The sequence below is a fragment of the Gekko japonicus genome, unplaced genomic scaffold, assembly GCF_001447785.1.
Source record: "Gekko japonicus isolate JY-2015 unplaced genomic scaffold, Gekko_japonicus_V1.1 scaffold5084, whole genome shotgun sequence".
In the NCBI taxonomy this organism is placed as follows: Eukaryota; Metazoa; Chordata; class Lepidosauria; order Squamata; family Gekkonidae; genus Gekko; species Gekko japonicus.
This window is the reverse complement of record NW_015160369.1, coordinates 38172-49999: the sequence shown is the minus strand read 5'-3', so window position 1 is coordinate 49999 and position 11828 is coordinate 38172. Positions and strand designations below refer to the sequence as shown.

General features: G+C 51.1%; 1 protein-coding gene across 1 annotated transcript in view; it reads left to right on the top strand.

The window, feature by feature from the left end:
* Positions 1-10946, top strand: part of RUNDC1 (RUN domain containing 1) — a 12305-nt gene extending 1359 nt beyond the window's left edge. The window contains exons 3-6 of the mRNA XM_015417644.1: positions 4714-4872; positions 4976-5174; positions 6643-6756; positions 8551-10946. Of these exons, the coding sequence (XP_015273130.1) occupies positions 4714-4872; positions 4976-5174; positions 6643-6756; positions 8551-9416 (1338 nt within the window). The 3' untranslated portion in view covers positions 9417-10946. The remainder of the gene's footprint in view (positions 1-4713; positions 4873-4975; positions 5175-6642; positions 6757-8550) is intronic.
* The last annotated feature ends 882 nt before the right edge of the window (positions 10947-11828 follow it).

Here is an 11828-nt window from a genome sequence, read left to right as displayed (position 1 = left end):
GCGGCGGTGGGCTGGGGGGAGAGGGAAACGATCCCGCGGTCGTGCCTGGTGGGTGGCCTTGCTGGGGCACCTTGTCCTGCCTCAAGGATCCCGGGTGGCCCTTTGCAGGGCGCAGTGGAGGCTTCCCTATTAGCCCCAGTGATCGCGAACCTTTCAGAGACCACGTGCCCAACCTGCGACCCAAAAACCCACTTATTCATCGCAAAGTGCCAACACGACCATTTAGCCCGAATCCTGAGGTTTTACTGTAGAAAAGAACAACTCACACATTAACTTAAGATGATCCAAACAAAGTAAGGAAAGCAATCCCAAATGCTTTCATTTGCTTAAAATTATTTGGCAGAGAGAATTCGACACTTGAATGATGGTCTGGGCCTGGCTGGGGCGATGGCACGCGTGCCCACAGAGAGGGCTCTGAGGGCCACCTCTGGCACCCATGCCATAGGTTCGCCACCACTGCCCTGGGGTTTGTGACACATGACCGGGACACCGAGGAACGTGCGAAAAGCCCTGCTGGATCACCTCAGTGTGGGCCATCTTCCCAAGTCTCTCGTTCCGCACAGTGGCCAACCAGTTGTTCTGGAGGGCACAGCAAGCAGGGCAAGGCCCTCTCCTGGAGCTGCCTTCCAGCACTCCTCGAAAGAGGTTCAGGCAGGGTCGCCCTGCCCTGTTGGCCTGAAACATCAGAACAAACCTTGAGTCTGGTGGTGCCTTTAAGATCAAATCTGCGGATGACACAAAACTGGGTGGGATTGCTAATTCTGAAGAAGACAGAGTCAGGATTCAAAATGATCTAGATAGGCTGGAACAGTGGGCTGAGACAAATACAATGAATTTCAACAGAGATAAGTGCAAAGTCCTACACTTAGGTGCAAAAAATCAAAGGCACAGATATAGAATGGGAGGGACTTGGCTTGACAGCAGCACATGTGAAAGGGATCTAGGTGTTCTGGTTGATCACAAGCTAAACATGAGCCTGCAGTGTGATGTGGCTGTGAAGAAAGCTAATGCAATCCTAGGATGCATTAAGAGAAGCACTGTGTCCAGATCACGGGAGGTGGTAGTTCTGCTCTATTCTGCTATGGTCAGGCCTCACCTGGAGTACTGTGTCCAGTTTTGAGCACCACATTTTAGGAAGGATTTTGACAAGCTCGTGTGTGTCCAGAGGAAGGCAACCAGGATGGTGAAAGGGTTGGAATCCAAGTCATATGAGGAAAGGCTGAAAGAGTTGGGTATGTTTAGCCTGGGAAAGAGAAGGCTTAGAGGGGACTTGATTGCAGTCTTCAAATATTTGAAGGGCTGTCATGTAGAGGATGGAGCAGATCTCTTCTCTCTTGCTCCGGATTACAAGACTTGATCTAATGGGTGGAAATTACAAGGGAGTCGATACCAGCTAAATATCAGGAGAAACTTCCTAACTGTAAGAGTGGTTGAGCAGTGGAACAGACTGCCTCAGGAGGTGGTGGATGCTACTTCGTTGGACAGTTTCAAGCAGAGGTTGGGGTTGGACTAGATGACCTGCAAGGTCCCTTCCAACTCTAACATTATATGATTCTATGAAAGTTTCATTCTGAGCATAAGCTTTTGTGTGCATGTACACTCAATGTGCATGCACATGAAAGCTTATACTCAGGCCAGAATTAAACTTTGTTGGTCTTAAAGGTGCCACTGGACTCAAACTTCATTCTCCTCTTCAGAGGTTTGCTGTCTTTTGCCTTGAATAGCTGTTGATGGATTTCTTTTCCATGACTCTCTGACTAATAGTAGGAGAGCTGTCAATCAAAGGGAGGGCTAGAACTTTTTAGTGGGGTGTGGAGGTAAGAATGGGAAAAGGTTCCTCAGTGGAACAGGCTTCCCTGGGAATTGGTGGGCTCATCTTCTTTGGAGGTCTTCGAACAGAGGCTAGATAGCCATCTGACAGCAAGGCTGATCATGTGAACTTAGGCAGATCATGACAGGGAGAGCAGGAAGGGTTGCCTCAGAGCTTAGTTCTTGTGACCCTTTTTACACGCCCAGGGAAATGCTGATTGCCACTTTGGGGTCAGGAAGCAATTTTTCTCCAGGCTGGTTTGGAGGTTTTTTGTCATCTTCTGGGCATGGAACAGCGGTCACTGTGGGTGTGGAGGGGGAGGTATTTGTGAATTTCCTGCATTGTGCAGGGGGTTGGACTAGATTACCCTGGAGGTCCCTTCCAACTCTATGATTCTAAGGTGATCTCAATAATGCAGATGTAAGCAAACTCCTTGGTACTTATTTGGTGCCTCTGATAAGGTTCACATTTGTCAAGTATTGTTTCTGTGCGTCACCTTGAGTTTCTTGTAACTTACTGTAATGTTTTCTGTTCTCTTGATCAAGGTCCTGTTTTCATGTGCCTTGCAAAGTAAAGCATAAAAATGTAAACAGTGTGAAAGTTGTAGGAGTTAATAAGCTGTTAAAATGCCTAGTATGAGCATAAAAACCTTTGCTCAGAACATATATTTCCTTACCATGAGTCTCAGAAAACAGTTCACAGGCTACAAGAACGAGTCTGAATGATGGTTGTAGCAGGTCTGGGCCAGGGTGCCCACCAAGGATTTCTAGAAAGGCGGCCAGGCAATTGGCCACTGGTAATTCGATCGGTTTAACAGATTTTTAAAATGTTACTTTGGCAGCAGCTGTCCCCACAGCACGAGATTGTCACTGCCCGATTGACGGGAAGCTGTAGGTATGCGATAAAATATTTTTAAACAATGTGCTCATTTTAAAGGCATACTGTTAAGGAGAGCTTCTGTGTGGAAATACTGCAGAGTTTCTGATTAGAGTTGTGCGTGACCTCACTCCCCGAGCCAGTTTAAAGTAGTGGTTAAGTGCGCGGACTCTAATCTGGGAGAACCGGGTTTGATTCCCCGCTCCTCCACTTGCACCTGGCTGGATGACCTTGGGCAAGCCGTAGCTCTGATAAGAGCTGTCCTTGAAAAAGAGCCATTTCTGTCAAGAGCTCTCTCAGCCCCACCTACCTCACAGGGTGTCTGTTGTGGGAAGGGAAGGGAAAGGAGTTTGTAAGCCCCTCTGAGACACCTTTGGGTAGTGAAGGGCGGGGGGTAAATCCAATCTCTTCTTCTTCCACCCCTTGTGGCAGCTATTTTGTGGCTGCGCCCACCACCCAGTGTCAGAATCGCAAAGGCTGGAACCCCTGACTGAGGCTGTGCATCCTGTCAGTTCCCAGCCTCCCTTTTGGGCTCAGAATACATAGGAAAGGACGTGGTTGGGATGAGTGGAATTTCTGCCCATCTGTGCAGAAGCCAGGGTTGAAGAGGAAGAGATTGGATTTATACCCTGCCCTTCACTCGGAGTCTCAGAGCGGCTTAGAAACTCCTTTCCGTTCCCCTCCCCACAACAAGGTCATCCAGCAGCTGCAAGTGGAGGAGTGGGAAATCAAACCCGGTTCTCCCAGCGCACTTAACCACTACACCAAACTGGCCTACATGGTGCTGTCAAGGTGGACTTTAGCTTCTGGAAAACAGTTTTCTCCCAACACAGAGGAGGAAAACAATCTCTTTACTTCCAGCTCAGATCCACTGGACTTTCTCTTTTAATTATCCATGCTTTACATTTGGAGGGGTTGGTAAGTGCTCTTAACGCCCTTCTGATAAATAACCACGAGAATGCATTTAATTGGATTTTGTGACAATTTTAATGGTTTGAACTATGTTTTATATTGGCGTATGCCTCCGTGTAAGCCGCCCTGAGCCTGTGTAGCAGGGAGGGCGGGGTATAAATTGAACCTATAAATAAATATAAATAAAATAAATAAATTTAGCTGGAAAACGTGGCCCTGAAAAGCTCCAGCTGACCAAGGGAATCAGGGAAGCTTGGAGGCTGTGGTGGTGGGTTTGTTTGGACTCTCTGGTTAGCAAAGGATGCGTATTTTGAGTGGATGTGCACGCCCAAGCCATACACACTTCTTTGATTCATTTATACCCCAATTTCCTCCCCAGTGGGGGACCCAAAGCAGCTCACAACCGTCTCCCCTTCTCCATTTTTATCCTGCTACCAGTCCTGTGAGGTAGATAAGGCTGAGAGTGGGTGACTGGACCAAGGTCACCCAACAAGCTCCCATGGCAGACTGGGGATTCGAACTTCGGTCTCCCAGATCCTAATCTTGCACTCTGACTACAACACCACACTGGCTTTAGTGTGTGCATTTCTGAACCCCACTCCTCTGGAGAGCTCAGAGTCTTGGCTTGCTGAGCTGATGAGCAAGGCGGGATGTGACTCATGAGTCAGTGCTCAACACAAATGTTGCTGTTTTGATGCACAGTGGAGGTGGAAGTATGCACGTTACTCATGAAGCGCCCAACAGTGAAATCAATAAAAATGTCTGTTGGAGCCTTGCTTTCACTTCCAGAGAAGGGAGATATGAGATGTCCCCTACATGCAAGGAGAGCCAGTTTGCTGTCGTGGTTAAGTGCGCGGACTCTAATCTGGGAGAACCGGGTTTGATTCCACACTCCTCCACTTGCACCTGCTGATGTGACCTTGGGTCAGTCACAAGCTCTGGCACAGCTGTCCCTGAAAAAGAGCAGTTTGTGTCAGAGCTCTCTCAGCCCCACCCACCTCACAGGGTGTCTGTTGTGGGGAGGGGAAGGGAGAGGAGTTTGTAAGCCGCTCTGAGACTCCAAGTGAAGGGCGGGGTATAAATCCAATCTCTTCTTCTCTCCTTTTTTTTTTTAGGGTGAGCATGAGAAGCAGGAACTACTGGAAGCTCAGAAGGAAAAGCAGCGAGAGCTCATCTTGGAGCTGAAGGCCCAGCTGGATGACCTGGAAACATTTGCCTACCAGGAAGGCAGCTATGATGCACTGCCTCAGTCCATGGTCATGGAGAGACAGCAGGTGAGACTTGGAGCTGCACAGCCAGGCCTTTCTAGCTGAGACAGCCGGTAATTCATCAGGGCAGGAGTAACACTCCCAGCATGTTTCCTGTGTGGCTTTGCAGGTGATCATAGAGGAACTGATCAAGAAGCTGGACATGAACTTGAGCGAGGACATTGCCTCACTGTCCCCCGAAGAGCTGCGCCAGCAGGTGGATGTCGCTGTGGCGCAGATTGTCAACCCAGCACGTGTGAAAGAGCAGCTTGTAGAGCAGCTGAAGACCCAGATCCGGGACCTTGAAATGTTTATCAATTTCATCCAAGGTCAGTAGAGGCCTGTCTTCTGCGTGCTAGCAGCAAGCGCATTGAGGAATAGGAGAAGACCTGGACAGGAGTGGGCATTTGGTATCATCCTGACAGCCTGAGTTCTCTTGGGGGCTGCTGTTGGGCAGTGAGACCCAGTTCACAAACATTGTCTCAGTAATATGTTAAGACATTTGCTCTTGCTTTCTGGGAGAAGAGTAAAAGGAGTTTTCTGTCCTCTTCAGGAAGGGTGCTAGCCCAGTCTTTGCATATCCTGTCACCATTGCAAGGGTCTCTTCTGACACCTGACTCAGCCACATGGCTTCTGCTTCTTTCTCCTCCTCCTCCTCCTCCTCCCAGCATGGGTTGGGTGTGGCCTGCTGTCCCCTACATGCCAGGCACCTCTTCCAGTGCCTCTTAGCCTTTTGTAGCCAAGCAGATCAGAGTGGGGCACCGTGCGTGACTACCAGGAAGTGCTGGGAAAGGAAGAGGAGGCCACAGGTCACCTCTTCAGAACCGTCGGTGATGGCAAACTCAGGGCGGGGAACAGAGAAGCTAGCTCTGGCCAAAGAGACAGGGAGATGGGGAGCAGGAGGAATCTTCTTGGAAGAGCCTTTCCCAAGCAGAGCGTGACACAGATAGAGGAGACAGTGGATTTTCCCTAAGTTTGCTCTGCACTTCAAGGCCCATCTCCAGAGTTGAGCATGACATCAGATGCCAGGTCCTGCTCCACTGGGCTGTGGTCATCATGGCTCAGTCAGATCCTGGGCCAGCAGTTAAGACCAGCTGCTGATGCTTCTGGATTTCTTTCATATACAGTTATTACCACTGTGTAGGCCTCTCTCGGAGCTGCGGTGGCTCAAGTGGTTAAGATGCTGAACTGCAGGCTGTGGAAAGTCAGTAGTTTAGCAGTTCGAGACCCAGGGTGCCGCATGACGGAGTGAGCTCCCGTCTCTAGTTCCAGCTCCTGCCAACCTAGCAGTTTGAAAGCAAGAAATTGCAAGTAGATAAATAGGGACCACTTCGGTGGGAAGGTCACAGCGTTCCGTGCGCCTTGGCGTTTAGTCATGTCGGCCACATGACCACGGAAACGTCTTCGGACAGCACTGGCTCTTCGGCTTTGAAACGGAGATGAGCCCCGCAACCCTAGAGTCGGATTCGACTGGCTTTCGAGCAAGGGAACTTTTACCTTTTTAGGCCTCTCTCAGAATGCCTGCTTATCATAGGGGAGTAATAGTTCTGTACAAATCAGAGCAGAGCTTTGCAACATTTTTGCATGTTTCACTGAACATGGAGGTGCTCTGGTGTGAGTGAACGGCGTATAAGCAAGAGTAGTGTATACCTAGCCCAGATTTCTTGACCCATGTAAAGAGTGTCCATCTACAGCTTGATAGGGAGTGTCTTTGCCAAGATGGAGCTGGAGATGGCGATTTGTGTGACTTCCCTTCATTTTGTGACTCTTGGTCTCTTCCTTGTTTTGGCTTTGCAGAAGAAGGCGGCAGCCCGGGCAAACCAGCAGGTGGGCCTTGTGAGTGTTCTGCTGGGAAGGCCGGCAGTGACCCCTGCAAGCCAAACACTCAGGAGCCTCGCAGGAACAACAAAGGTGAATGGCTGGGCAGGGCCCTCTCCTTCTTTCCTTCCAGCAATTGCATTATTGTGGGCTCATTTTGGTGCAGTGGCGCTTGAAGGTCAGCATCAGATTTGTAGGTGACATGAAGTTCTTCAGCATCAGAGCAAAATTTGGTGTTGTGGTTAAGCACAGTTCTCTCAAGAGCAGTTCTCTCAGAGCTCTCTCTGCCCCACCTACCTCACAGGGTGTCTGTTGTGGGGAGAGGAAGGGAAGGAGATTGTAAGCCACTCTGAGACTCCAAGTGAAGGGTGGGGTATAAATCCAACTCTTCTTCTTCAACTAAACATTTTGCGTCTTCCCCGTCTTGACCTTGGCTGCAAATACTGTCGGCATCAGATGTTGCTGTTGAGTGTTAAACTCCAAGTTTGCTAACTGTGGGGTGAGAGTGTGATTATTTTGTTTTTTAAAAAAGGCTTATATGCTGGCCTTTACTGCCCCGGGCCCTTGCCTTCATTCTCCCCTTTCCATCTTCTCCTTCCTGCTGGATGGCACGGGTCCTTCTGGCTTCCATCACCCTAGCCCTTCTGCAGTCTGTACCGCTCACTTGCAAGTGATCATCTTCTTTCCATTTCCTCCCCACCAGCTGCCCACACCGTGTGAAGTCAAAGTGGGTTGCTCTTGCCTATGCCATGACTGCAGTCAGGACAGTGTTCTCTTGCCTTGGCACTCTGTCACTTTACTGCAGACTGCAGGAGTGACATTGGTCCCTTCCCCCCCCCCCCCCCGAGAGAAGCCACAGGGATGCACCCACCACCTCTCCTCTTGCGGGAGAGACAAGAAGCAACTTCAGAAACTTCTCTTCCCTCCTTCTTCTGTTTAAAGCCAGTTTGGTGTTGTGGTTAAGTGCGCGGACTCTAATCCGGGAGAACCGGGTTTGATTCCCCACTCCTCTTCCACTTGCACCTGGCTGGATGGCCTTGGGCAAGCCGTAGTTCTGATAAGAGCAGTTTCTGTCAAGAGCTCTCTCAGCCCCACCTCCCTCACAGGGTGTCTGTTGTGGGGAGGGGAAGGGAAAGGAGTTTGTAAGCCGCTCTGAGACACCTTTGGGTAGTGAAGGGCGGGATATAAATCCAGTCTCCTCCTCCTCTTCTTCGACTCTGTTGACTGGATGCACTAGCACAGTGATGGCGAACCTTTTAGAGACCGAGTACCCAAACTGCGACCCAAAACCCACTTATTTATCGCAAAGTGCCAACACGGCAATTTAACCTGAATACTGAGGTTGTACTTTAGAAAAAACGACTCATACATTAACTTAAGATGATCCAAACAAAGTAAGGAAAGCAATCCCAAATGCTTTCATTCACTTAAAATTAATTGGCAGAGAATTCGACACTTTAATGATGGTCTGGGCCTGGCTGGGGCGATGGCATGTGTGCCCACAGAGAGGGCTCTGAGTGCCACCTCTGGCACCCGTGCCATAGGTTCGCCACCACTGGCCTAGCATCTTGGAGTTCTCAGTGTGCATCCAGTGGATGACTGAATATGACTACGGAGGAATGTTTTAGTATCCCTCTGGACAGATCTATAGCTTCCCATATGCGGTTCCAAATAGGGGCCTCCACTATACGTATGGTTGCCACTGACTGGGATGGGCTGAAATTGCACATATCTAGGAGGAGGTCCCAGGTTCAGAACACCGTAGTGTCCCGTGCCTGTCAGCCTCTACCAGAGGGGGTGTCCCATTGCGGACTGAGTGTGGATGGCCTTGGTTCGGTGGTCTCGGCTCTTCTGAGGAATGGTCTTTTTCCCCCCTTCATTATGCAGTGAACCCTGAAGATGCCCGGAGGATGCGAGAGACAGGACTGCATCTCATGCGACGCATGCTTGCCGTGCTGCAGATCTTTGCTGTGAGCCAGTTTGGTTGTGCGGCTGGGCAGATCCCTCGCCATCTGTGGCAGAAACACCAAGCGGATATGGAATATGCCCCCTTGGTGAAGAAGTTGGAAGCGGCTGTGGCCCACGTGAGACAGCTGGCCCAGAAGTCCCAGCTTGGAGAGCCGGAGCATGTCGTCAGCTTCTCTGGGTCGCCGAACCCGGGCAGGCGGGATGAGCTGACGCTTGCCGTGCGCAAGGAGCTGACGCTCGCCGTGCGTGACCTGCTGGCCCACGGCCTCTACGCCCCGTCCCCCGGGATGAGCCTGGCCCTGGCCCCGATTGCCTGCCTCCTGCCCGTGCTGAATTCCTCCCCTCAGGCCATGCACCCTTGGGAGCTCTTTGTGAAGTACTACCAGTCCAAGAACGGCCGGGCCTTTGTGGAGTCCCCGGCTCGTAAGCTCTCCCAGTCCTTCGGCCTCCCCGTGACAGGCGGGGGCCCCGTCACCCCGAAGCAGAGCCTCCTGTCGGCCATCCACACGGTCCTGTCGGAACACGACCCATTCAAGCGCAGCGCAGACTCGGAGCTGAAGGCCCTGGTGTGCCTGGCCCTCAACGAGCAGCGCCTGGTTTCCTGGCTCAATCTCCTCTGCAAGTCCGGCGCCCTGATCCAGGCCCACTACCAGCCCTGGAGCTACATGGCCCAGACCGGCTTCGAGGGCGCCCTCAACCTCCTCAGCCGCCTCAGCCACCTGCACTTCAGCCTCCCCGTGGACTTGGCAGTGCGGCAGCTGAAGAACATCCGGGACGCCTTCTGAGTGGCCGGAGCCCCATCTCGGCCCGGGCAAGGGCAGCGCTTCCGGCTCCGCCCAGGAAGGCCACCTCTGGGCACTCACAGGCGGTCTCAACAGCGGCTGCCTCCATTGCATTCACCAGGCCCCCCACGTGGCGCCTCTTGTAACAGGCCGACAGCCGTTGAGAGGAGCTGCCCTAGCGCCATGTGCAGTTCTTGGCCGCCGGTTGCCCTCTGTAGTGTCCGTAAGGCTTCGCTGCAGAGCTGTGGTGTGTTCATAATGTCCCTCGATCTCACGGAGTCAGCTTGGACAGCGTGTCTCCACGAGGGACGTCCGCTTCCTTCTGTACCACCGGGAGCAGGGCCTGTATTCGGCCTTGATCGCCCGGAGGAGGTCTTCCTGGGCAAAGAGTCCTGAACTATTGAACTCTCAGGTAGCAGAGCCTGCGAGTAGAACGGAGCTTTGACAGACAAGCGGCTGGCTTCAGTGTGTCCGCTTGAGCCTAGTGCTCACAGGCGGCAAAGAATCAGGTGGCAGGATGGAACAGGCGGGCATCCCGGCTGAATTGGGTCCAGCGTCACAGTGTGGTGGAGAGGGAGGGCCAGGTGGTGTGAGAAAAACAGGTAAAGGAAGAGAAGGGGACACCCTTGACTACAGGCAGAGGGTGAGCTCCGGGATCTAGTGAGACAAGCACACAAGTCTGCGAGAGAGAGATGGGTAGAGGTGTCCAGCCTTGTCCCCGTTGCAGGAAAGAAGCCGTTTGAATAGCGTTTGTCATAACTACTACCTCCCAAACAGTCCCTTTGCGGGCGATTGGGTGCCTTTGGTGTGGGTACGTATGATGTGCTGTTGGGGGGGATAGGAGCTACATGACCCTCAGCCCGGATATTGCTTGTCTTCATCCTCATATCATCTGCCGTGGAAGTAGTTAAGCTGGGCAGGACTGCTCTGCGAGCTAAATTTCGTTTTCTGCGGACCAGACAGGGAGATGTTACTACTAAAAAAATCAGACTTCCAAACACGGCATGTTTCCTCTGTAAGGATGTAGTAGAGTGAAGGATACATTCAAAGGTTCTGAGACCAAGATTTGTTTCTCCCCATGGAACTTAGGATAGTGCCCTCCCAGTACAGTGCAAAGCATCAGGGCAACTATGTTCTGCTGCAGAGGTGTAGTTCCAGATATGGTACTTCTAGAACTCTACTCTCTTAGGTTTCTCTGAGGCCCAAGAGAAGGGTGAGATCAAACTGTGCCATCTTCAGACCTTGCTCTGACAGCCCAGCTTGGACAGTGTGCGAAGGAGCTCCAGTGCCAAGCCATGCCCTTGTGAATTCTGTGTCTCTGCAAATAAGTTGTTTTGTGGAGTTTCTGTGACCTGTCCGTCTCAACCCCCTCTGCTTAGTGTAGGAGATCTCCTGCTGTTGTCTCGTATTATTCATTACATTCAGGAAACTGTGTCCTGCTCCCTGAGGGATCTTACTTTTTAATAGCATTTTGATTGTTCTAATGCCAGTTCAGTGCAAAGGGGAAAATGTGTCAATTGACAGTTGTTTATGTGGCTGATAATAAATTATTTCTGGTACTTCTCTTTTCTGTTATAGAAATGAGTTTTCTTCGTACAGTCTTTTGTCTTGGATATGATGCAATTAACAGAACTTTTTGTTTTCCTTATGGGGTATTGCAAAGCTACTCAGAACTGACCAGCAAAACTGTTAGTCTGTGTCTAGGAATTTTTTTTCTTGACTAAGAGCCTCAAAACACACATCCTTGTAGAGGGGGCTCCTCAAAGTGCACATTCCTGGTGGTGGTGGTGGTGGTGGGGCTCCTCTTCATTCCTGTTCTGCTGCACTTGCCCATGAGCTGTTGCCCCAGAGAATGGAGTTCTGAAAGCTGTTGGCCAAGTATTTATTGTGCTCTAAATGTTGTAAGCTGCCCCATGTCCTCTGTGGGGAAAAGGCGCACAGTATAAATGTTTGCCTGCCCTTCATTTTTGCAGTCAGGAAGAAGGTGACACCAGTGCCACATAGGGGCCCTGTGTCAAGCCTAGGCTTTTCTCACCTTTGAAAACGTAAAAGCACCAGTGGACTTCGAAGGACTCGGAAGGAGGCCTCTGCTTCTTTGCAGGCAACAGGTCTTGTGCCTCTCAGGAGCACTTCCGTGTGTGATGTGGACAGACTTTCTTCATTGGATTCTTCATAATGCCATACCTGACAGCAGGAGGGCCCTCAACTCCCAGCTGAGGATTTCATGGCTGAGGTGGGACTCGAATGAAAGGCTTTCCTGCTTTCAGTGTGTGCAGTCACTTGCTCTCCTATGAATTCTGTGTGTGAACTCTTGTGTGTTATGATAACTACTAGTAGGCAGCACACAGTACAGCACTAGCTAACAGGTCTGCAACATGCCCCCCCCCCCCGGGGTGTGCACGGCAAGCGGAAAAG